The 23,705-nt window shown below is 44.3% G+C and overlaps 1 protein-coding gene across 1 annotated transcript in view; it reads right to left on the bottom strand.

The window, feature by feature from the left end:
- The window catches only part of ATRN (attractin), a 141,030-nt gene that overhangs the window by 6,000 nt on the left and 111,325 nt on the right, over positions 1-23,705 (bottom strand). Inside the window, exons 26-27 of the mRNA XM_062493856.1 lie at positions 23,145-23,223; positions 10,892-10,999 (exon numbers count right to left, since the gene is read on the bottom strand). Of these exons, the coding sequence (XP_062349840.1) occupies positions 10,892-10,999; positions 23,145-23,223 (187 nt within the window). The remainder of the gene's footprint in view (positions 1-10,891; positions 11,000-23,144; positions 23,224-23,705) is intronic.

Genomic DNA, 23,705 nt, shown 5'->3' with positions numbered 1-23,705 from the left:
GGTCTGGATCTCACAACACTGCCACCAGAAACTTTCTTTTAACCTCAAATCTTTCAAACTCCAATTCATTCATCTGTCTGACTTTCTTCGGCACCTTAACCCGTGCCATGGGCTTTACCCTGCTGCACATCTCAGTCTTTTGGATCAACAGAAAGAGAAAAGCTCTGAATTCCTTCTCTAAACACAAGCACTGCCTCCTCCAGCTCTCCAAGAGCCCCTCTCTGCACCTTGTTCTCAACCACCACCGACCTGAGAGGCATTTCAGGCTCTGACAATGCCTCTGTTGTGGGACCAAAATCATGCTGAGTCTCCTGCACACCATAAAATAGAAAGAAACACAAGTTGTTCATTACAGAGTTCTCAGCCATGGAGCTGAAGGGACTTGGAGAGGAATTTAGCTCATCTCTCAGCCCCAGGCAAGACCCTCTCTGCTCCTCTGCCCTTTCCAACTAATGAACCCTGAGTGTGCAGCAGAAACTCTCATTACGAGTCCCTGTGGGAACAATCTTCCCTTTCCATGGAATTTTTATTTTGGTCCTCAAGGTCACACATCTTCCTCCTCTCTGCTCTCCTGGTTCCACAGCACAGATAGCTGAGCATAGGATGTAACCCTAAGCCTCTTTCATTCCCTTGTCAACCTGCTCAAAAAAGAATCAGAATCATGGAATGTTCTGGGTTGGAAGAGACCTTAAAGTTCATCTCATGCCCTCAACCCAAAACCTTTTATTTTCCAGGCTGAGCAACCCCCAAGAAGACATGGGTTAGTAAAATATTGTTAATATTTCCCTGCGTGGGGAACTTTTATTTCTCTCAACTATGCACAGCAAGGATAATGATGCACGCAAAATCTGCCAGGCAGTTGCAAACTAATTTGGAAGGAATTAAGCACAACATCACTTTGCTGCAGCTAAGCTCCATCTTGAAACTAAAAGGGAAAAAATGGCCTATTGTCCATCAAATCCAGCTTTTCCTGAGACAAGCTGCAGTTAATAACAACAAAAACTCACCAAAAGAATCAAGTCCTGCACATTCATTTTTGACAGCCCAAATTGAGGCACCTGCTTTCTGAACTGAGACTCATTCGGCATCTCATCTCTGAGCACTGCTCCAAGGGCCAGGAGAGCACAGGAGGGAAGGAGGGAATGACTCAGAGTGAGCTGGGAACGAGGAATTTGGTGCAGAGAGGTCAGCTGGGAGTGAAGGACACTGCCAGGCACAGAGCCCAGCCCAAAGCCAGGGAGCAGGCTGTGCACACAGTGGGGAAAACGGGACACTCCAACCTCGTGACATTTGTCACATCAGATGGGACACGCCAATCACGTGACATTTGTCACACTAAACTAGACATTCCAACCAGCAACTTCACTGCAACCTGCACTGTGGATCTCACCCACTGCCAGCACTGCCCTGCCTACCTGTGATTTGATGTGACCTGGGAGGTGCCACCAGGGCACAAACGAGGAGCTGGCTGGCCTCATCAAGTGGAATTCTGGTGGGGAGACCTCAGAAGAGCTCTGGTCTCCTTTCTTTGCCCACTCAAATGGTTTCTGAGTGCTCTTATCATAGAATTATGGAATCCCCTAAATTGTGGGGGACCCACAAGGACCACCTAGTCCAGCTCCTGGCCCTGCTCAGACCTCCCAACAATCCCACCTGTGCATCCCTGGAGTGGTGTCCCAACGTTCCTGGAGCCCTGGCAGACTCATACCCTTTCCCTGGGGAGCCTGGGCAGTGCCCAGCACCCTCTGGGGGAAGAACATTTCCCCTAAAATCCACCTAAACCTCTCCTGACACAGCTCCATGTCTGTTTTTGTTGCGGATCCAAGCTGCTCTCCTGCAAGATTGAGTGGACTTGGAAAGCAGAGATCACATGCCAGAGATTGCTCTTAAGGGTAAACTTAAAGATACATAAAACATGTATATTTACAAACTTTGTAACAACTTCTATCAGATGTTTAAAACCTGCCTCTGCCAGCAACTTCCATTCACAGGTTTTGATAAACCCACTATTGGCTTATAGAAGTGTTTCTTTTTTACTGAAGGCTTAATGGCACAATAAAGTAGACATTATTCAAATCTATTCAAATAAGGTGCATCTCTCAGACATTCAGCACAGGAGGTGCCTGAACAGCAGAGTCCCACCTTGGGAGCAGATACAGAGGGGAGAGCAAAGCCCTAGTGCTGGGTGGGTGGACAAAGACCGCAGGCAATGGCCATGGACCAACGGCAGCTGGTCGAGTCATCAGACCCCTGCCCTGAGGCACCTCTTGTCCTAAAAGAAATACAGAAAACTCTGCCTCCAGCACACTGGAGAGACAAATTCATGGAGCTGATCACAGAATCATGGAATGGATTGAGTTGAAGGGACTTTAAAACTCATCTTAAACACATGGGCCAGGACACCTCCCACTGTCGCAGGCTGCTCCAGCTCCAGTGTCCAACCTGGCCTTGGGCACTGCCAGGGATCCAGGGGCAGCCACAGCTGCTCTGGGAATTCCACCCTGTGCCAGGGCCTGCCCACCCTGCCAGGGAACAATTCCTAATTCCCAGTATCCCACCCAGCCCTGCCCTCTGGCAGTGGAAGCCATTCCCTGTGTCCTGTCCCTCCATCCCTTGTCCCCAGTCCCTCTTCAGCTCTTCTGGAGCCCCTTCAGGCCCTGCAAGGGGCTCTGAGCTCTCCCTGGAGCCTTCCCTTCTCCAGGGGAACATTCCCAGCTCTCCCAGCCTGGCTCCAGAGCACAGCAGCTCCAGCCCTGGAGCAGCTCTGCACGTGGGGTCTCACTTGGGGTGCACAGGGACAGAAACTCCCCTCCCCTGCACTGAATAACCTGAACCCTCCCCTGCACAGGGCTTTCCATGCTCCTCCACAGCAGCTAAGCAACAATCAATGGAAATTATGGGGAAAATCCCAAGAACTCCAAGAATTAGAATGGTACAAATGTCAAATAAACTGCAAAAAGCCAGGCAAGCCCTCTTAGCCTGGAAACCATGGTCACCCTTTCTGGGGCACGAGGCAGGAACCGGTACCTTAACCAAGGGCTGACACAACTCCTGCTTCCCAGGGGCACTGAAAGCTGCTCTCAGCTCTTTTCCACAGAGGATTTTACTGGCCCAAACCAGCACTAAAAAGCCAAGTAATTCCAGCTGTTTGAGTTTTGATGCACATTTAGTGTGTATAAAGTATAAACCATTACAGACATTAAAAGCAGTAAGAGACATTTTAGGTGATTTAATCAGTCCAACTTCTCCAGGAGGATTTTCCATGAACAGGGCATTTCCCAGGAATTTGTCTGGGCTATTTCTAGGTGACCCAGGTGAGGAATACACCACCAGTTCCCTTCACAGCCAAATACTTTCCCCAAGTAGCCTGAACTGTGTGATGCTTAACCTAAACATTTTTATTTCATCTCATTATTTCTATTTACACTGCTTTTACTGGAGAAATTCAAAAAGTTAATAATGTGTCACATAAAACTAATGGCTAGAACAATAAATATTCAATATAATTTCACAAACACAGCATCAGTTTTATTTAGGTTCTGTGATACACTGCCAGCATACTGCATTTCAAGATATATTAAAAAAACAAAAACACAGAGAATTTTTTTTTCCTTAACAAGAAAACATGTTTCTGTGGTTTGATCAAATAAGTCTTACATGGTTTTCAATTTCCAGGAAGGAAATTAAAATAAAGGAAAAAAGGAACATTACCCAAACAGTTCAGTTTTATGATTTGATGCCACTTGTTCAGGTGATTTCACTCTGTAGAAAAAGGGTCAAATTCCATTTGCAAGTTTTTAAATTGTGCCATTAAAAGCTGAGTGAACATTTGCAAAACAAGTTACAAGCAATTTCCTATTAAAAATAGATTATTAAACTTTAAAAATCATATTCTCAGGGTAATACGTGGGTCCTGCGAGACAGAAATGAGTGAACTCCCAGCAATGATTCACAGTAAATGAGTTTAGATAAAACATTTACATTTACCTTGTCCCTGATATCTACCTTGGAACTTTAGAGGGGCTGGGGAATGAACTGCCTTGGTCCAAAACTGGGTTGCTGCATGAGAGAAACTAAACAAAAACCATATTCAAGCCCTCAGATGGCTGTTAGCAGCCTGAAATGGAGAATACACATCTGAGCACCTTGTACCTGCACCCCACATGGCACCAGCTCCATGGGGCCCCAAGTCTGCTCCCCCCTTATTTAACAACTGCTCTTCATTTTCAGGAGCTCGTGTCAGTCCAACAGCACCAGCCACCTGCTTGGGGTGAAGGGGAGGATTTTGTGAGGTCACTTTGGGTCTCCAAGGCAGTTCCCCCGACATGACCCAATCTCAAGTCACAGTTTGAGCTGGGCCACTCACAGATGCCACCACTCACCCTTCTTCAATTCCCAGCCGTGCTCAGGGTACAAATGAGCAGCAAATCTGGGAGATACATGTATACATATGGCCAATGGTGGGCATTATTTTGATTTTGTACAGGTGAAGAGGCACCTAAAAGAAGACTTTGACAGCTCTTTTCAAGCACTCAGTTGGTTTTTGCAGAGGAAAATGGAGAAGTAAAAATCCCAACGAAATGAGACAGTTGGATAAAGACTGCAAACACAACACACAAAACAACTACTTGGCATAAATGAATGCAAATAAGTCCTTGATAATGCTGTTGAGAAGCTGCTGGTGTTATTAGTACTTCAATCAGAGAGATGCTTGTTAGAGGGAAAAAAATGCTTAGAAAATCCTTCTCCTGTGGGAAGCTTCATGCTCCTTCCTCTCCTTCCAGCAAATTCCTCCTTATCAGCTAAAATCAGGGTCCAACCTGCAGAAATGTTTACAGTCTTCAAATCTAGAACTAGTTGAAATCACTTATCAGCCAAATGTTCCCTAAATACATGGCAGGCTTAAAGATATGTCTGCTGATCTCATGACAGCTCCCTTCCAAATATCTGTATTCAATATTATGGGAGTAGCAAAAGTTTCCCCTGTTTCCCCTCCCCCCCCCCCCCCCCAAGTTTTGCAATAGAAATAAAAACAAGATACTGGACACTTGTTTACTGGAAATAATTCATTAGGTGAAGGTTTTATGGGGTATTTTTGTTCATGTTTTGGTAGGAGGAATCACAGCCTGCCTATATGGAATTTTATATATTAATGCAGTTAATCTCTTTACACATCTCAGCTGCCCAGGGAACGCTCCCTTCCTACCACTGGCATTCCTTCAAAGGGGATCCCACACTTTTCCGTGCCCTGAAAGCGAGCCAACATAAGAGGAATAAACACCAAATAGAACGTGCAAGCTCGGGTGTCCTCCCTGTGTCACCTTTGCTAACCCTTTGTCACCTCGATGCTCCAGGAGGGAGTCTCCAGAGTGGAAGTGGTTTTGCTAAAGACAAAGAGACAGCTACGCATGGACAGCCTTGGAATTCATCTGTGTTAACATATGGAAAAGAACCAGTAAATGCCAAAAAGCCCAGAAATAAGACTTCAGAAATTAAACTGCCTTTCCAAAGGCAAGTTGAGAAACCCAGAGCTTACCTTAGCCAGGTCAGGCAGAATCACACTGGCCTTTCTGTTCTCAAAGACTGCATGTGTTACATCTCCAGCAATTGTCAGAGCAGATCAGGACCCCATCCCATCCCTCAATTTAATCCCCTTCCTGAAACTATTATCCTTCTGAGGATAGGAATGACTTTCAGCCTGTTTATATCACCCTTGAAAACCCTAAGCTGCTCTGTCTCCCTCTAACACATCTTGATCAGACAAGAAGAAAGTGGTTCAAGTTGCATCTCAGGAGGTTTAGACTGGATATTAGGGAAATCTCTTCATGGAAAGAGTTGTAAAGCACTGGCACAGGCTGCCCAGGGAAATGGGTATCACCATCCTGGAAATGCTCAAAAACCTTCTGGATGTGGTACTTGAAGACAGTTCAATGGTGAACACAGTGGTGGTGCTGTGCTCATGAATTCACATGGTGATTTGAAGGCCTTTTCCAGCCTTATCAATTCTATGGTTTGATACAGCCTGGTAATTTCTGCTTAACGTGGCTTTTATACATCCCACCTCAAGCCTGCCCTCCTTCCAAATCCTCCTCTTGCACAGGACCCCCAGTCTCAGCTCACTGGAGCTGTCCTCGCCATGCTTACACTAACCCAGCTCACTGGAGGTGAGTAGGTTGGGAGAGGTCACAAAAGCTGTTCCATCACAAATTTGATGGACCAAGAGCAGGTCAGCAACATGTGAAGTAAAGGGGAAAGTGAGTCATCAAGGGTGACAACCAGAACAGGATAAAAGCTGTAAAAAACATCAGCTCCTTGGCCTTTAGTTCTTCACTGAACTCCAGCTGCATGAAACAGCCTAAATCAAGCTACATGTCAAAATTAAGACGAATTCACCCCGTAGAAGTGTTGGAGCTGCCAGATGCTTCATTTCAAATAATTCCTCACCCTGCAGCTTCCCCAAACCCTGCACCCAGTGGCACAGGACTTACTACTCATTTCTCTGCTCCTTTACGGCTGGTTGCAACTTCATTGCTACTTAAAAGGAATTTAACAAGGGCATCACTCAGATGCAAAATACAAATAGACTGAAAATATATTAATTAATCTGAGGTATCCCCTACCCACTCCCAAATCAGCTCATCACTTTAGCTCTGCACTTCTTGAACAGATGGGATCTTCTAGCAGCCTTTAAACTGCTCAAAAGCACTTTCTCCATAACAAAGCAAACTAATTACTAGAGTAAGATGCTATTTCCCATCTACTTATCTGCTATTTTTAAGGAATCAGCTCACTGTCTGATTCAGGGTTTGCAGTGAAGCCCTCAAACAGCAGAATTAAAGGCACCTTGATACAGTGGTACAGAACACAATAAAGGAGCTTCGCAAGGATTTTCCTCACCAAATGCTTCTCCCTTTGCCTTTAGGAAGCTAAGGATCAGGGATGCAAAGATAATCAACACTAACCACTGGCTTCATGTGCTGGATCCCTGAACACAGCATAGCAAAGACTGCTCCAGCTCTGCTCTAGAAGATTCCAAAATAATTTTTTTCCAACTTGAGGACAATTTTTTCCAACTGCAATAATTTTCTTGTTGACCCTGTAAGTGCTTTGCTCAACCTCAGTACTTGCTTGCTAGGCCGTGCATGTTTTTTCCAAGGTAACTTCTTGCCTTTAGCAACTTCAAGATACGTGGAAATCAATGTCAAAATTATAAACTTCCCAAATTCTTTGGGGAAAGCTTCTAAAAATGGCTGCAGAGGATTACAAGACTTAGATTAATCCGATAACAAGCCCTAAAAAAGCCTGAGCTACAGCAATACCAGTTCAGACACTTGGTTGAGTCCAGGCACCCAAGGAAGTTAAACATTCTTAGGAAAAAAAACCTGCAATATTCAGCACCTCTGAACGCACAAAGGGCTGCAGAGAGAAGCCAACAGATTTTGTAATAACTGCACAAATTTAGTAGTAGATTTGCAATTCAGTGGGTATTTGTTGAGTGGCAAATAAACCAAAGCAGCTAGTTACATGTTGCCTAGCTGCAGCCTCTAATAGCAATTGCTTCCCTGCAGGTAAATCACTTTCTATTACTCCCAAGTACCCCAGGAAAACTACTAATTGAAAGCACCGTTCTAATACTGTCCAGCTGGAAAACATTAGCTTAGGCTGGAACTAAGCTTGACAATGGCTGCCAACTGGCTATGGACAATAGAATAGAAACTTAATCTTCTGCAGACAAGATATTCCATTTTCCACTTCTCCTTTGTAACCTTCAAATCAGCTCGTCATTAACCAATGGCTTTGAATCACATGGGGAAAGAAAACTATCACTGAATTCATGATAATGCAAGTCTGGCTTGCTTGCACTCAAACGAAGACTCAAATTTTGACATAGTGGATGGCAGAGGAACTGGAGGGTGGATACAACATCCAGCACCACAGTAACATTTCACTCTTTTCTTGGCTGAGAGTTAAAAGAACAGCCAGACCACAAAGTAACCACAAAGAAAAGCACAGTTGTCCAATTCTCTATTGCCCCAGCCCATCCTCCTGCAGCTCCCTCTTGCCAAGAGCTTTTTCCCATGTATGTACAAAAGGGATGAAGAGAAAAACCCAAGCTGCTGGCTAGTGTTAAACCATAACACCCCACAGATACTGAGACTGGTTTTTTCATTTCCATTTAAACTCATTTCCATGCAGGGACCAACAGGTCAGACTATCTCAGAACCATCATTCCTCAAGTTGCTTCCAGCGCACAACCTTCCCGAGCCTTGTCTCCTTTCATGAAACACTTCGGCCTTTTATGACTACTTTTATTCCCTAGCCAAGTTCTCCAACATGAGAAAACCCAATATAAACCCCATAAAACCTAGCAACTCTCCTTGTCATGTAGAGGTACCCTTGTTATGCACCCATGCCTGCCAGCAGATGACAGCAGGGTCCCTGCCCGTGGCAGGCAGCTGGAACAAGATGATCCTGAAGTTCCCTTCCAACTCAAAACATTGACTTGATGATTTTATGAAGTGACCCATTGGCACAGCATTTCAGGTGCACATTCATCTACTCAGCTCCAGATTACTGTACAGGGTTTGTGCCACTGCATGAATCAGACCATCTCATTGGTGCCCAAGATGGATGTAGCTGAGTTATCTGCACAGAGGCAATCACCAGTTCCTAACGATTTCTGGCTCTAAAGTAGGATATTTCTCTACAGTTTGTCTTATTATGCTTCACACCAGCTTCTCCATCTGTTCTAGAGGAAGCCAAGGAGGGCAGACAAGATGAGGACAGCAGAACAAGAGGAGAAATAACACACTCATCAGAACTGAAGAGAATCAAAGTTTATCCTCTCTGTAGTTTGAGCATAGACAAATTGTCAGAGATTAGAAAGTTTAGAACAGCTTTGCTCTGGCCTGATCCCACAGGAGAGGTGTTTTTAGCTAGTTTTCTTCCAGACAACAGAAGAAGATGAAGGGAAGGGCCCCAGATAGACTGCAACCCAAAACCATCAGCAGCCAGGCTACATCTGCCCAGATCTGCCTCCAGCCCGATGCAACATCCACACACATCCCACGGCTTCTCTGATGAGCCATGACAAAGGTTCGGTCCAACCTGCTGAGTGACAATCCAGTTTTGCAAGGGTGGATTCCCAAGTCTTGGTGAGCTATTAGAGGTAATGACTCCCAGTATCAGAAGCAGGGAAATTACAAAATAAATCAGAAAATCTGAGGATCTGGATTCAAAAGGAAGTCAGTGGGGAGGAGAACCAGTCAGAGCATCCAAGGAGATGTCCAGACACTCAATCACCTGAATTACTGAGGACCTTTGCAAATTTTACTTTACTTCCACTATGCTCCAAGCCAAGCACAAGACAGGATGAGAGCAGACAGCCTACTGCTGCACCAGGAGAGGTTTAGACTGGAAATTAGGGAAAATGTCTTCACTGAAAGGGCTGCCCAGCCCTGGCACAGCTTCCCAGGGCAGGGCTGGAGTCCCCATCCCTGGAGGGATCTGAAAGCCCTGTGGCTGTGGCACTTGGGGACATGGGGCAGTGCTGGCCCTGGCAATGCTGGGGGAATGGTTGGTCTCAATGGTCTTAGATGGATTTTCCAACCTTAACTATTCTGTGATTCCATATATTGAAAAGCTGCTTCTACATGATGTCCATCAGGAACATGGTGCACAACACCAATTAAGTGGACAGGCATTAAAACTTGCCATGACAGACCATATTTACACATAAATAGGGAAGAGCTAAAGCTATACAGGCAACCTTAATGGTGGCATTTCCTGATACTAGGCCAAGACTTAAAAATTACTACTCACCAAATATAAGTTTTGGGATCAGAATGCTTTCATGTGCTTTACAATAATTAAAGTACATGTATTAAAAAAAAAATCAAATAACTAGCCCTCTCGTTATAGTAAGAGAATGTGAGAAACCCAGTGCCTGGACTAATCATAAATCTCAGAATGGTTTGGGTGGGAAGGAACATTAAAGCGCATCCAGTGCTACCCCTGTCATGGGCTGGGACACCTTCCACTGTCCCAGGCTGCTCCACCCTCAGTGTCCAACCTTGAGCACTCAGGGATCCAGGGGCAGCCACAGCTGCTCTGGGCACCCTGTGCCAGGGCCTGTCCACCCTCCAGGGAGGAATTTTTTCCCAACATCTAATCCACATCTAACCTTGTTAACCTTAAGACCTAATGTGAAAAACATCCAAAAAACTTCAGTCTAAATAAAATAAAACAATCCAGTTGCCTTAGATGAGAAAGAAAAATAATCTGTATTCTCAAGTTATTATTTTTTTCTTTTTGTATAGAAGTTTGTGCTGGTCAAAGCATCACATCAAAAAGACCTTTGCATTAATTTGTCGCCTATTAAATATGCTTTTACTGAAAGTTCAGTGTTGTGTGTAAGAATGTGCCAGCATGGTGTATGACAATGATTTCTTCATGCTCCTATCTGCTAATCACAAGATATATTTGAATATACATTTTAAATCAGAAATATGTTAACATTGTCACAGTACACAGACATTATTGTATTCACATCCGTATTGAGATATCACAGGAAAGGGTTTCTATTTTCAGCACCTACAACTATTTCCAGCCCAGTGTTCTCTGGTGTAAAGCTAAATTCTCTATTTCAAAGCACAAATACTAACAAGGCAAACCCAACACTTCAAACCCAGCATCAGTGTAACTTCAATCTGAACCAGCCCAAAAAGTTACAAGTGAATATCTGAAGGGATAAAAGGAAATTCAAATGGCACCTGTCAGACCTCCTGGACTTACAGTTTCTTGCAGGTACATAAAAGATAAGATTTGGGATTATTACGTTAAATATCCCAGTTAATCATGGTGAGGACCATTCTGAAGGCCCAGCTCTCACCTTTATGCTTCCCCCGATGAGATCTGGTGGCTCTTCATCTGTTTCTAAGGCAACGTTGATGGAGGCGAAGGGGCGACTTGCCATCTGTTGCATCTCACGCAGTAGTTGCTGATTTATTAAACAGAAAAATATTATCATCATATTGTTCCAACATAAAGATGAAAGACAAATGTATCTAAAAGGTTTCGCCCAATACACAGGGACATGAACGAATATGGAAAAGTAAGCTCCAGGGGTTTTAATGGCCTTAAGAATACAGATAATGGTAAATATTCACATTACTACGATTTAACAAGTTTTTGGAAGTAAAGCTGAATGCACAATGTGAGCCTGACACATCTGGGAGGGAAAACGATCTGACTGAGCCTCCATAAAGCAGTTATTTCTTTTTTTAAGCTGTTGTTTGTCATCACCTGTCTGATTCCCACTCCATGGGATTTGTGGGAATCATTTTAAAATTAAACTACCAGCAGTATATAACTACTGTTAGAATGAAGTTGCTATTTTTTACAACAGCACCAGCAAAATACTGTCAGGCTTCTATAATTCCTTTTTATTTTTTTTTTATTGTTTTCTTGCTGAATACAGGATATGGCAAACATGTCCTTATTGCAAAATGTTTCATTAAAATACAATACCTTTTCCTGGGCAAATCTCCACAAGCCCTCCTAACACAAGACATCTCTTTATTGTGCTCTTAAGCACTTCTAAGCATTAGGATGCCTCTTCCCCTTTTTTAACACACAAAAATTGGACACTTTCTACACAGCTGGGCTGGAAACAGCATTTGGGTTTTAGCTGAGCTGTGGACACACTTTTTTTTTGGCTCCAGTGACTAATCTCTAACAGTGACAACACAGCCTGTAAGGGCAGGCAGAAGGCAGAATTCCCTGAAAGCAAGGGGTCCAGTGGGACTCAGTGTCTCTATTTAATAAGGGAAGAGGCAAACACTTTGTGCAGCATGAGAAAACCCAGTGCTCTTAACCTTAATTCAGAAACCGCCCAAAGCTCCCCCACAGCTTTACACATTTACCATCACTACTTATGACAGCAATACCAGTTATCCTCTATTTTTAAGCTGGACTGAGGCACCACCAAATGTTCTCTAGAATCCCACCATTGCCACCTGCATTTTCCCATTAATTCTGGGCAATGTGACCTCAAGCCCAAACTGATCATTTACAGCACTCAAAAAGCACTAGAGAAAACCCCACAAAATGCATCATGCCCCAAACATCCCCCATGCAGCACAGCAGAAGGTGAAAGGAAGGTGCCATTATCCAGCGACATTGTTTGGACAGAACTAATTCAGAGAATCTCTGCATCCCAGAATGGTTTGGATTGGAAGGGACCTTAGGGACCATCGTTTAAGTTCCATCCCCTTCCTGGGCTCAGTCCCTGCCTGGGGCTCTGGTGCCACTCCTGGGCCATGGAGCAGAGCCTGGCCCCCAGAGCAGTCCCTGCACACAGGGACAGGCAGGGATACCCAGGGACAGACAGGGCTCAGCCCCTCGCAGCTGGGGCTACTCTCCAGGCTAAGCAGCCCCAGCTCCCTCAGCCATTCCTGGGCTCTGAGATGCTCCAGCCCCGGCTCAGCTCTGCAGCCTCTGCTGGTCCTGCTCCAGGACATCTCTGTCTTACCTCATGTCCTGAGGAGGCCAGAGCTGGACACAGCACTCCAGAGGTGCCTCACCAGGGCTGAGCAGAGGGGCAGGATCCCCTCCCTGACCTGCTGGACTGCTCTTCCTGATGCCTCCTGGCACCCCATTATGCCCCTGGCCCTCAGGGCACTGCCGACTGTCCACCAGGACCTGGTGGCTGCTCCTCCCCAGGTGCAGGACCCCTGCACTTGTCCCTGTGCAATTTCAGCAGGTTCCTCTGTGGCCATCTCCCTCTGAATGGCTGCACAGCCCCCTCGTGGTCCAGCCACTCCTCCCCCAGTGTCACTGGGAACTACTAGGAGCTACTGGGAACCCATGACCCCTCACCCAAACCACTGGTGAACCAACCAGGACAGAGCCTTGGGGGATACCACTAGAGGCAGGCCTCCAACCAGACACTGTGCCATTAATTACCACCCTCTGGGAACCTTTCATGGTCTTTGCTTTGCCAAATTACCTATAACATGGAGACTTCTTCAGTGCAGAAAACTAGAGTACTGTCTCTGTAACTTGGGGGTGCAGGCAAGGCATGATGAGGTCAATGCAGGAAAGCTCGAGAGGGGTATGAGCTTCTGCAGCTCAGTCTAGCTAAAAAACTGTAACATTTTACTGCCATAAAAGGCATGCAATAAAGTTTTCCTTAATTTTAGAAAGAAAAAAAGAAAGGGAGGGAAAAAAGGCATTTTGAGCAGATTGTAGATACTGTCACAAAACAAAAAACCCAACAAATCCACACAAATGGAGTGCTCGTAAGCAAACTTGTGTGTAACTCACACTTGGGTAAAAGGACACGAGGAGTGTTCGGGTATTTAAAGCATACCAGCAGATTGCAGACGAATGCAAGTGTGAAACAGATTGCTGGGTTGTTGTTCTTGTAATTGTCCCCTTCAGCTACTGCAAAGTGCTTTGTTTAATGGCTATAAAATCAATGAACAAGCTGTCCTGATGAAGATGTCCAAGAGACTGACGAACTAAAAGCTATTAGTTCTTCAAAGGAAGTTATTTTACTAAAGAAAATGTGCAATTTGGCAACATGACTCCTACTGAAATCAAAAGCAGCTTTGAGAACATAGAATCACAGAATGGTTTGGAATGGAAGGGATCCCAAAGACTGCCCAGTGCCACCCCTGCCATGGCAGTGACACCTCCCACTGTCCCAGGCTGCTCCAGCCCCAATGTCCAACCTGGCCTTGGGCACTGCCAGGGATCCAGGGACAGCCACAGCTGCTCTGGGAATTCCACCCTGTGCCAGGGCCTGCCCACCCTGCCAGGGAACAATTCCTAATTCCCAATATCCCATCCAGCCCTGCCCTCTGGCAGTGGGAAGCCATTCCCTGTGTCCTGTCCCTCCATCCCTTGTCCCCAGTCCCTCTCCAGCTCTCCTTGGAGTCCCTTCGGGCCTTGCAAGGTGCTCTGAGCTCTCCCTGGAGCTTTCTCTTCTCCAGGGGAACATTCCCAGCTCTCCCAGCCTGGCTCCAGAATTCTGGAATCATTTCCATGACCTCCTCTGGACTCTCTCCAGCAGCTCCATGTCCTCCTGAATTTGGGATACAGGGCTGGGGCAGCTCTGCAGGTGGAGTCTCACCCGAGCATAAAAATCCCCAAACCAGGTGAAATCAGAGGTCCAGGATGCAACCAAAGCAGCAAATGCCTAAGGGAACATCCTTTTCCTAACAAAAGCTTCTGGTGCAGCACAAATAATGTTACAAAATTCCCCCTAAAAAGTAAGAACTGATTTAAGAAATAATTGTTCTATTACTTGAATGTCATTGTCTCCCCCAAGGCTTGCACCATGCCTGTTTAACCTAGACACATATCTATCCTTCAGTATTTGTTTGGTGTATCAAAATTTTAGTTAAAAGATTTTATGATGCTGTAAGGGATAAACTGTGACTTCTCCCCAGTCAAGAGGCTGAGCACGGCTTTACAAGTCAGCAGCTGTTAACATCTAGATACTCCAGAACCTGCCTTTCCCTCACTCCTAATGATGGGCTTTCTGAGATTTCAAATAATGAGCCTCAATACTCTTTCAAGCCAATCCTGGTTTTCCAGATGACACAATTAATAGGACAACCTGGGAATATTTTAAGTCACTTAGGCCTGAAGAGGATTTTAAAGGCAAAGTTTTTGACAGCCTTAAAAAGAAATCACATCAAAAAGCCTGTCCTGGAATACACCTCTGGCCTTATTTAAATAATTGCAAGCTGTGAGAATGTGCACAACTTTCATTTGCATCGAGTTTGATTTTTTTTTTTTTCCGTATCACAGAATTATGGAATGGTTTGGGTTGGAAGACACCTTAAAGACCATCTTGTTCTACCCCCTGCTATATTCCACCCTCCACTAGACCAGGCTGCTCCAAACCCAGCCCAACCCAGCCTGGAACCTTTCAAATAAAGTGATTCCTATCAGGAATACTTTTAATTCACACATTGAGTAATGGACAGTCTAAAATGAAGAGTGTGTTACTGATGGGAGAAAAACCTCCTGAGGAAGTGAGGACTGCCTTGGCAGGCAGAGTACAGGCTCTCACAGAGAAGACAAACAGCTATTCAGGTTACCAGGTTAATTGACTAATATAACCTATGCTGTGTTTCCTGACAGGAAAAGCCTGGACATTTTATTCCCACCATAAACCAGCCATGAGGCTCCGTATAACCATCCTGCAACTGTCCCCTGCAGAGACTTTCCATGAGCACAGGGCTCCAGCAGCTTGGGGATCAGCTCTGATACTTCCAGCCATGAAATAATGGTGATTTTTCCAGAAGAAAGTCACATATTCTGGATTTTTTTTTCTCCTTATGAAGAATGGCCTTAAAAACAAGCTTATCAAAACAGTGACCTAGAACCCATAAGGAACTCCAGTATGTACATAAGCAATTTGTCCTTTATTTATTTTTTTTTTATTTTTTTTAAGTAGGTAAACACACCAGGAAGGAAAACAGGAGGAACTCAAGGAGGACAGTGGTGAAGCCCTGGCACAGGGTGGCGAGAGCAGCTGTGGCTGCCCCTGGATCCCTGGCAGTGCCCAAGGCCAGGTTGGACACATGGGGCTGGAGCAGCCTGGGACAGTGGGAGGTGACCCTGCCATGGCAGGTGGGGGAACAAAATGGGCTTTAAGCTCCCTTACAAGCCAAACCATTCCATGATTCTAAACCCACGGGTGTGTTAAGTGAGCAGTGGGCATGAACGAGCTTTCATTTTAATGTAAATAAAAGTGAGCAGGATCCCACAGGAAGGGGAGGCAAGTCTAGCAGACAGGATGCATTCAGACCAGGCAGCCTGAGCATGTCTGCTGGTGTGTCTGGTACCATCACACCACACCACAGTCCAAGCAGGTGAACTTCAACCAAGGGAGCCAGGAAAGAGCAATAGTGGGTTTTGCCCCAGGAAATCTGTAGCTCTAATTTTTCAAGGTATTTCTGAAATTCAGGCATTTCTGGACCCACTGTTCTTTTCCAAAGTACAGCTATTCTGAGCATTCTGAGGACATCCATTTGATTTGCGAAGAACATTTGTTGAAGACATTCCAACAGAGCAAGCTACACACTCCCTTACTTTGATAGAAGCACAGAATCATTACGGCTGGAAATCCCTCGAAGACCATGGAGTCCAACCATGAACTGAACAATGCCAAGGCCCCACTAACCCATCTGCCCAAGTGTCATATCTGCACAGCTTTTAAATCCCTCCAGGAACGGGGACTCCACCACTGCCCTGGGTAGCTGCGCCAGGACTGGAAAGCCCTTTCTGAGAATTTTTTTACCTTATATCCACCCTAAACGTCTTCTAGCACAGCTTGAGACCATTTCCTCTCATCCTGATGAGACAAGCACTATCAGAAGTAATCCCTGAATATTCATATGACAACCTTCAAGGCTGCAATGAATTTTAGATGGTGCCTGAAACTACAGTTATGACCAAGCCCCCGCTGAACTGCATCACTGATCCTGGAGTTCTGTACCACCATGGAAAACATCAAGCTCCACTCTGTCATGAACAAGCAAAACCATGCCCTGTGTTCTCCACAGCCAACTCTAAAACCCAGGAGACTCCAACATCAGCTGTGTGCTCTGACCCACAGCCCTGTCAGTATTGCACAGATAAACTGGCCCACTGGCCTAAAACCGGAGCCCTCACAAACCACAGCGAGTCTGCAGAAAGTCCCAGCTCTGGTGTCACAGCAAGGGGAGAAAGATGAAGACGATGGAGATGATTAGAGGGATGGAACACCTATGAATAAAGGCTGAGATAGCTGGGGTGGTTCAGACTGGTATTTTGAGCTTATTCCTGCAAATCCTTTTCCTTCAAGGGCTCCATTTGACTTCAGCAGGCAGCATGTCCCATCTATGCACAAAATAACTACTCCTTTAGGCACAGAAGCTATCAATACCCTATTTTCAGGCATGATTAACTTAGCTGGAACGACATGTCCCAGAACTCACCTGTAATGACATCTCCCAAAACAGCAGCTTGCAGGCTGCTGATAATCAGTGTAGAAAGGGGACAATATCCTCAGGGGGTTCCCAAGGACCTATGGAGAAGGTTCCAGCCCTGGTGGAAGCAGCAGCAGCTTGGTGAATTTGCATGTCTGCAGGGCCAGCTCCAGCAGGTGTCAGGCCCCATGGAACCATGGACTGCTTTGGGTTGGAAGAGACCATAAAGACCACCTAATTCCAACCCCTGCCATGGCAGGGACACCTCCCACTGTCCCAGGTGTTCCAACCCCCATGTCCAACCTGGCCTTGGGCACTGCCAGGGATCCAGGGACAGCCACAGCTGGAACAGTGGGCAGCCAGGGCTGCCCACCCTGCCAGGGAACAATTCCTAATTCCCAATATCCCACCCAGCCCTGCCCTCTGGCAGTAGGAAGCCATTCCCTGTGTCCTGTCCCTCCATGCCTTGTCCCCAGTCCCTCTCCAGCTCTCCTGGAGTCCCTTCAGGCCCTGCAAGGGGCTCTGAGCTCTCCCTGGAGCCTTCCCTTCTCCAGGGGAACATTCCCAGCTCTCCCAGCCTGGCTCCATAGGAGAATGACTTTACATTACTGGAAGTAACATATAGATCCTGCTGTAGGAACACTTGCTTTATGTCATCATAATTTGGTGACCTTAGGGGAAAGGAAGTTACCTTCCAAAATAAAAACTGGCATCAGCAAAAAAATAAACATACAAGCCATAAATATTCCATGAAGATGAGTCACAAATGTCTCAGAACTAAGTGATTTAAAGTATTTAATTACAATTACACTAACTACCATATAAGTCAACAAACAAACCATTTTTTCTGATGCTTTCATCATCACTGAAATTAAGTTTTTAAGCCCCTAGAGCACAGCACATATTAATGTTAGCTAATTAGTTTTGTAACTGACTTGCAGGCTACATTGAAAGAGAGAGGAGGAAAGAATTAATGATCAAATCCTTCTCAACAGGCATTTCCACACTTCAGAACTATAACAAACCAGAAAGCAAAGCTGCTGTGAAGTTGCCTCATGCTGAAATGACAGAAGATATTTAATTCAGGGCTGATTAAGATAACAAGTTGTTCATCATAATCATGCCCAGTAGGAGGGCATAGGAATCCTGACCTTTAATAAGAAGAACGAGATCATTTCTTTTTAAAAGACTGGAAGGATCTAGTCTATGCAGACTGAAATATACACCGATAACTGATAATTACACAATAGCACAATGAAGCTTTGACTGAGTAGAGCTCTTCTGTAATAATTACATAATCTCTCCCTGATTTTTCCAAATAACTAAATTAGATACCTGCACAGCTGATGCCTACCATTAGAAAGAGACCTTGGAGTCTGAAACAAGAACAGCTTCAATATACCAGTCAAGGGCTTTTTTGAATAAGGCTGAACTCTCCTAAAGCTGGGCTTGATAGAATCAGAGTCATGGAATGGTTTGGGTTGGAAGGGACCTAAAAGCCCATCCAGTTCCACCTCCTGCAAACAGAAGGTCTGATCCAATGGGTTGGTATCCCAAGCATGGTACTCCAGGTTCATCTTTGCTCAACTTCCCACCAGTTCTTTTTCAGGATGTAAAACCAACTTCATTCTCAAGCACCAACTAGACTGAAGACCCTGTGACAGAGCTCTGTGGCCTGCCAATATGACATCTGTGGCTGTCAACCCCATCTGATGTGGGGTCAGAGACACGGAGAGATCAGAGCTCCAAATGGTCAGCTGGAGCTGGCCATCTGCAGGTTCCCTGCCATGAGCTGCACTGGGCACAGAATGACAGGAGCAGCTTCAAACAAAACCAGACCATCAATTTCCCCCCAACCAAGAATCTCTTGTCAGCACTAATATTTTGGGATGTTTTTCCTCTTCAGGGCATCTCTTAGTTTCTCTACAATTTCCTTCAGTTGGTGACCAAAGCCACATGGATCACTGCAGAGCACACAGTGTTTGTATTTCAGAAAAAGCCTCCTGGCACTATGAGCTGGTTCCCATTCATGGATTTTAAATCTAGGGAGAGTGGAAAGTTACAATTATTTGATCTGACCTCCCGCCTAGTACGAGTCACTGAATTGCACCACTTGATTGACCTAGAAAAGGTCCTTCCAAAAGCACTCAGCCTGAGAGCCATGCTTCTAAAAATATAAATTATTGGCATTGCCACTCTCACCATTAAAAACAGGACAAAACCCAAAGTTTTTGACTTTTTTACTCCAGATGTTACAGACTGGTTTGGTTAGGGAAGGACCTAAAGTTATCTAGCTCCAAACCCCTGACATGGACAGGGACATACTGTTGAAACTTTTGGCTGATCCTTTAGAAGATCCTCATCCCATCATGAACCTTCCATGATTCCTTTCCACAGCCACTGATTTGCATCACCAAACCTCAATATGTTCTTCTTTGGAAAAAATGAGGAATTTGTGATACTTTAAACTCTTGCTTATCTTACAGATAGCAAATTAATTTTACAATGTTTTTCTCCACCATCTGCAACACCCAAAACATTGCTGAGAGTAGTGTGGACACAGTACTCCAATAACTGGTTACACCTAATAGTAACACTGAGCTCCTATTTTACTACTCAGAAATGCAGGAAATGGAAATTTATATGCAGCTTTTAAAACACCACGGCCACCATCACTTCAGTCTATTGTCCTGGAACAGCTACTCTGGGAAGTAAACCCACCTTCACTGCATACAAAAAAATGGTACTCAGGTTTATGTTTCCCACTGTAATGAGAGAAATTAGTGTGCTCACCACGTGACTCAACCTCCTCAGTCACCTGCTGGCTGTGGTTTCTCACTCCTCCAATTCTTGTTTTCCCTACAAACCACCCCACACCCAAGCCTAATGTTTTCTTTTTGCTGACAGACACCAAATAGTGCTGTCAGTGCTACAGAACAGGAAGGTCTATGTGGCAAATAACTGCTGGGAGCTTGGAGAATACACCAGTAAACCTGCGAAAGCTCCTGGGACTCTCCAAATCTAGAGAAATTTGTGGCCAGACCTTTTACTATTTCTGTATAAGTTTGATACCAAATCCTCTGGAGCAGATCCTAGTCCAAAACACCTCTGAAGACTCTAAACAATGACGAAGATCCTGAATTACAGTTAGTTGAAAATGTTCCAAATCTAAAGCTTTTTCTTTGAACAAGGATCCCTTAATCACAGTCTAAGAGAGAAGATCTAAGAGATTAACAAAATTCACAGGTGAGAGCAAGAAGGGGAAGAAAAGGAAAGCAGGGCAATAAATAACACACAACACAGATCCCTTGGAACATCTTTCTGCAAAAACACCCGGGAATCTGCTTGCCCACATGGCATTCCATGCGCATGGATGTTACATCAGAGGATTCAATGTGGATACAAGTACACATTGGCTACGCTGTGTCTGCACACCCCACAGAGCCTTCAGCTAGGAGGCTGAGAAGCATTGACACAGACATGTGCAAGCAGCTGGGCAGAAATGTTTAGCTGAAACACAGAAAAAGAAAGAAGTCAGGAGAATCTTGTGTATTTTAGAAGATCCTGATGGAGACTTTGGTTTTGTAGCATGCTGCCTTCTCCATAAGGAGCAAAGCACATTCAGTTTCAACCAAATGATGCTGCTGTGTTCCATTACCCAGCCACACCAAGCACAGCTGTCTGCCTTCTCCCACATTTCCGGAGCAATCCTGGTGAATAATTTTGACTACTGAACCTGTCAGCACGCTCCCTTTCCTGCCCTACACATATCTCAGAATAAGCCTCAGCAGTCAGCTCTTCACCCTGCACTGTGATAAGGACTTGGACATTTGCAGAGCTCCTGCTGGAAGCAGAAGTGATGGACAGCTGGGAATTACCTGCACATTGCCTCATATTTTACTGGCTTCTGCATTAAGATTAGAGAACAAGCACAGAGTTACTACACACGTGGGAAGCTACTACAGAGTTACTACATACATGAGAAATAGGTGATTGTAAAACTTCTTGGGTGGACTTTAGTTTCTGGAGAAAGTCTGTGTAAATATATGTAATTATGGCACAACAAAGATTTTAAACTGTTTCCTCAAGATTTACATCTATTTTTAACAGAAGATGAATGGAACAGCAGAGACACATGAATTACAAGACAGAGTCACCAGATAATAAGAGAGAGCAAGATAAATAACAGCAAAAGACAAGAATGTGTCTGGAAACACCACCCTGATCAACTGCCTGTCAAACAGCCACACATGCAGATTGAATTTAGACTGAAACATGCCCGTAAGTTGCCAGTACTCCAGGTTTGTTGTTTTTATTTTCCCCCCTTAAAACATACATTAGACTGTAATTTAATTTATAGAGACATTTCTCACTTAGGCCACCACTCAAATACTTTAACTGAACTCCAAAGCACTGTATCTACTTCTTGGTCTATATTCCTTATATATTCCTAGATAACATTTAACCCCAGGAGCCACAGGGGATGTTATGCTGACTCCAGCTTAGTTTCTTGCCAAGAAAGCAAGCAGAAAAAAAAACCAGCTACCCTAGTAAAAATTTATCTACCTTCAGAGCATACAGAAAACCTCAAAGACTTCCATTATTTCCAAGATTAAGGGTTATCTGCTTGAAAAGCAATGATTATATTCTGCAGTGAGTTCACCAGGAAGAGCAGAAACATCTGAAGCATAAAGAGGGGGAAGAGGAGAAGAGTTATCAGACATCATCCTGCTTTATTACCAGAGAGGAGCTCCTCATAGGGAATAAATTCATATTATTCACACCACTGCACTGCAAAGTATAACCAGCTACAGATTTCTGAATATATGCAGGAAACAGGGGCTTGCAAAGAATTCTAACACTGTAAAAATTAAACCCCCAGATCCTCTTGATCAACTCCAATGTGGGAACAAACCACTCTTGAACAGAACAGTGACAAGGCTGGGTGCCTGCAGCTGCCAAGAGCTTCATCCCAGCAAGACATCTGGGAGGAAACCTTAAGAGGAATGGGCAGATCTCACCTGAAAATCCCAAAGCAGGGAAGAAACACCCCTCATTCCTTAGGGAATGTGGCCTCAGGTGATGACATATAGTTAAGTGTATACAGGAAGTTCACATGGACTTGTTCAAATAATGTTGTCTGGCTTCTCTCATTTTGCATAGAAATAAACAGATTAACACAAGACTAAGCTGCTAAAAATAATTCCAGGTGCAGCCCAGCCCAACCTCTGATACCTGCACATTCCATGTTTTCAGCACTTGGCACACCAAGAAAACTTGATGAATGTGTGGTCAGTTGCTTGTGGCACCCAGGACTCCTCCACAAACACAGCTCATGTATGTGGGCACTTGTGCTGAGAAATGAGGACTAAGGACACACTCTTTGTGCCACAACAATTGGCCACCTCACCTTGGTCACCCTGAGTGCTTTGGGTGGAACAGGAAATCAGGTTCCATTGAGAAGCAAGAAAAGAAGCTAGTGAACAAAAATAATCAGGGATAAACAAGGAGGAACCAGATTTTGGGGGCGTAAAGCACAAAGTTACTTACGTGATGCAAACACAAGAAGTTGCGAAGCTTGTTTGGACCATGGGTAGGGGAAGAGAGAAAAACTTTTGGCTCTAAAAGTCACATTTTTAACTAGTGAAATACAGATTTCCACATTCTGTGTGCCTTCCCCACCTTTTTCTTATGCTCCTAATGTTCCGGGGCAAAAAATACAACCACCCAAAATATCTGAATAAAAATTAATTTGAAAATGGGAATTTGACTTCTTTCTTTTTTTTTTTTTTTTTCCTATTACACAAAAGGTAATGTTTCTATTTTCTGTTTCCTATTTTGAAACAGATATAAAGAATCTCCTAATTTATGTGGGTTTTTTTCTTAAGCTGTCTAGAAATGGAAGATCTGGGAATTCAGGCTATTCACTTGTATTATTTTGGTGCTTCACAGAAACTGCAGCATCAGGATAGTAAAATAACACAATTTGTCAGTGAAACTGTAATCAAAAATACGCTAAAGGCCTGAGCAGCAGCATTAACTGAATTAGCTTAGCCTTCAATTTAAGGTTAATGCAATGCATATGTGAATAAATACGGATCTAGAGAGAGCAACTATTAAGAAATCATTTAAGGAACAACACTTTATCCCTCTTACCTCTCTCCGTCGTGATGCCCAACAACTTTGTTTAATCTTCCAAACCACAGCTGCCACCAGGAGCAATGACAGGAAACAACTGGAAAGGGAAAAAAATGGAAAAAAGTATTTTATTGCCCTTGTTCATAACATACTGCCAGCTGAAAAACTCTAGGAAATGCAAAGTTAAATGAAAAGTTCATATAATAATTGGAGATACGCTGAAGAAAGATAATCCAGCACAGTTCAGTGGTTCTGATACCCACTGAGGAATGACACAGTTATTTTCAGGGAACTGTTGTTCCAAACTTCCCTATCTCACACTTCCTTAAGTGACAGTAAGGCTGAAAGATTTAATCAGATTCAAAAAGCCACTATTGCCTATCTCTGGTGATATTTTAAATGAGAGGATAACCCCCAAAAAGAAAAGCCTTGAAAGAAGGAGAGAAAATTGATTATTATTCCCTTTCCAAATTACAAAAATAAGATACAGTAGAGCAGGCAGGCAGTTGCAAAACTAGAGGCATTTCTTGATTTCTCCAAATCTATATTGGTTTTCTTCAGTCAACAGAGGGTGGAAAA

The sequence above is a fragment of the Cinclus cinclus genome, chromosome 5 (genome assembly GCF_963662255.1).
Source record: "Cinclus cinclus chromosome 5, bCinCin1.1, whole genome shotgun sequence".
Taxonomy (NCBI): Eukaryota; Metazoa; Chordata; class Aves; order Passeriformes; family Cinclidae; genus Cinclus; species Cinclus cinclus.
This window is presented reverse-complemented; position numbering and strand designations above follow the sequence as displayed.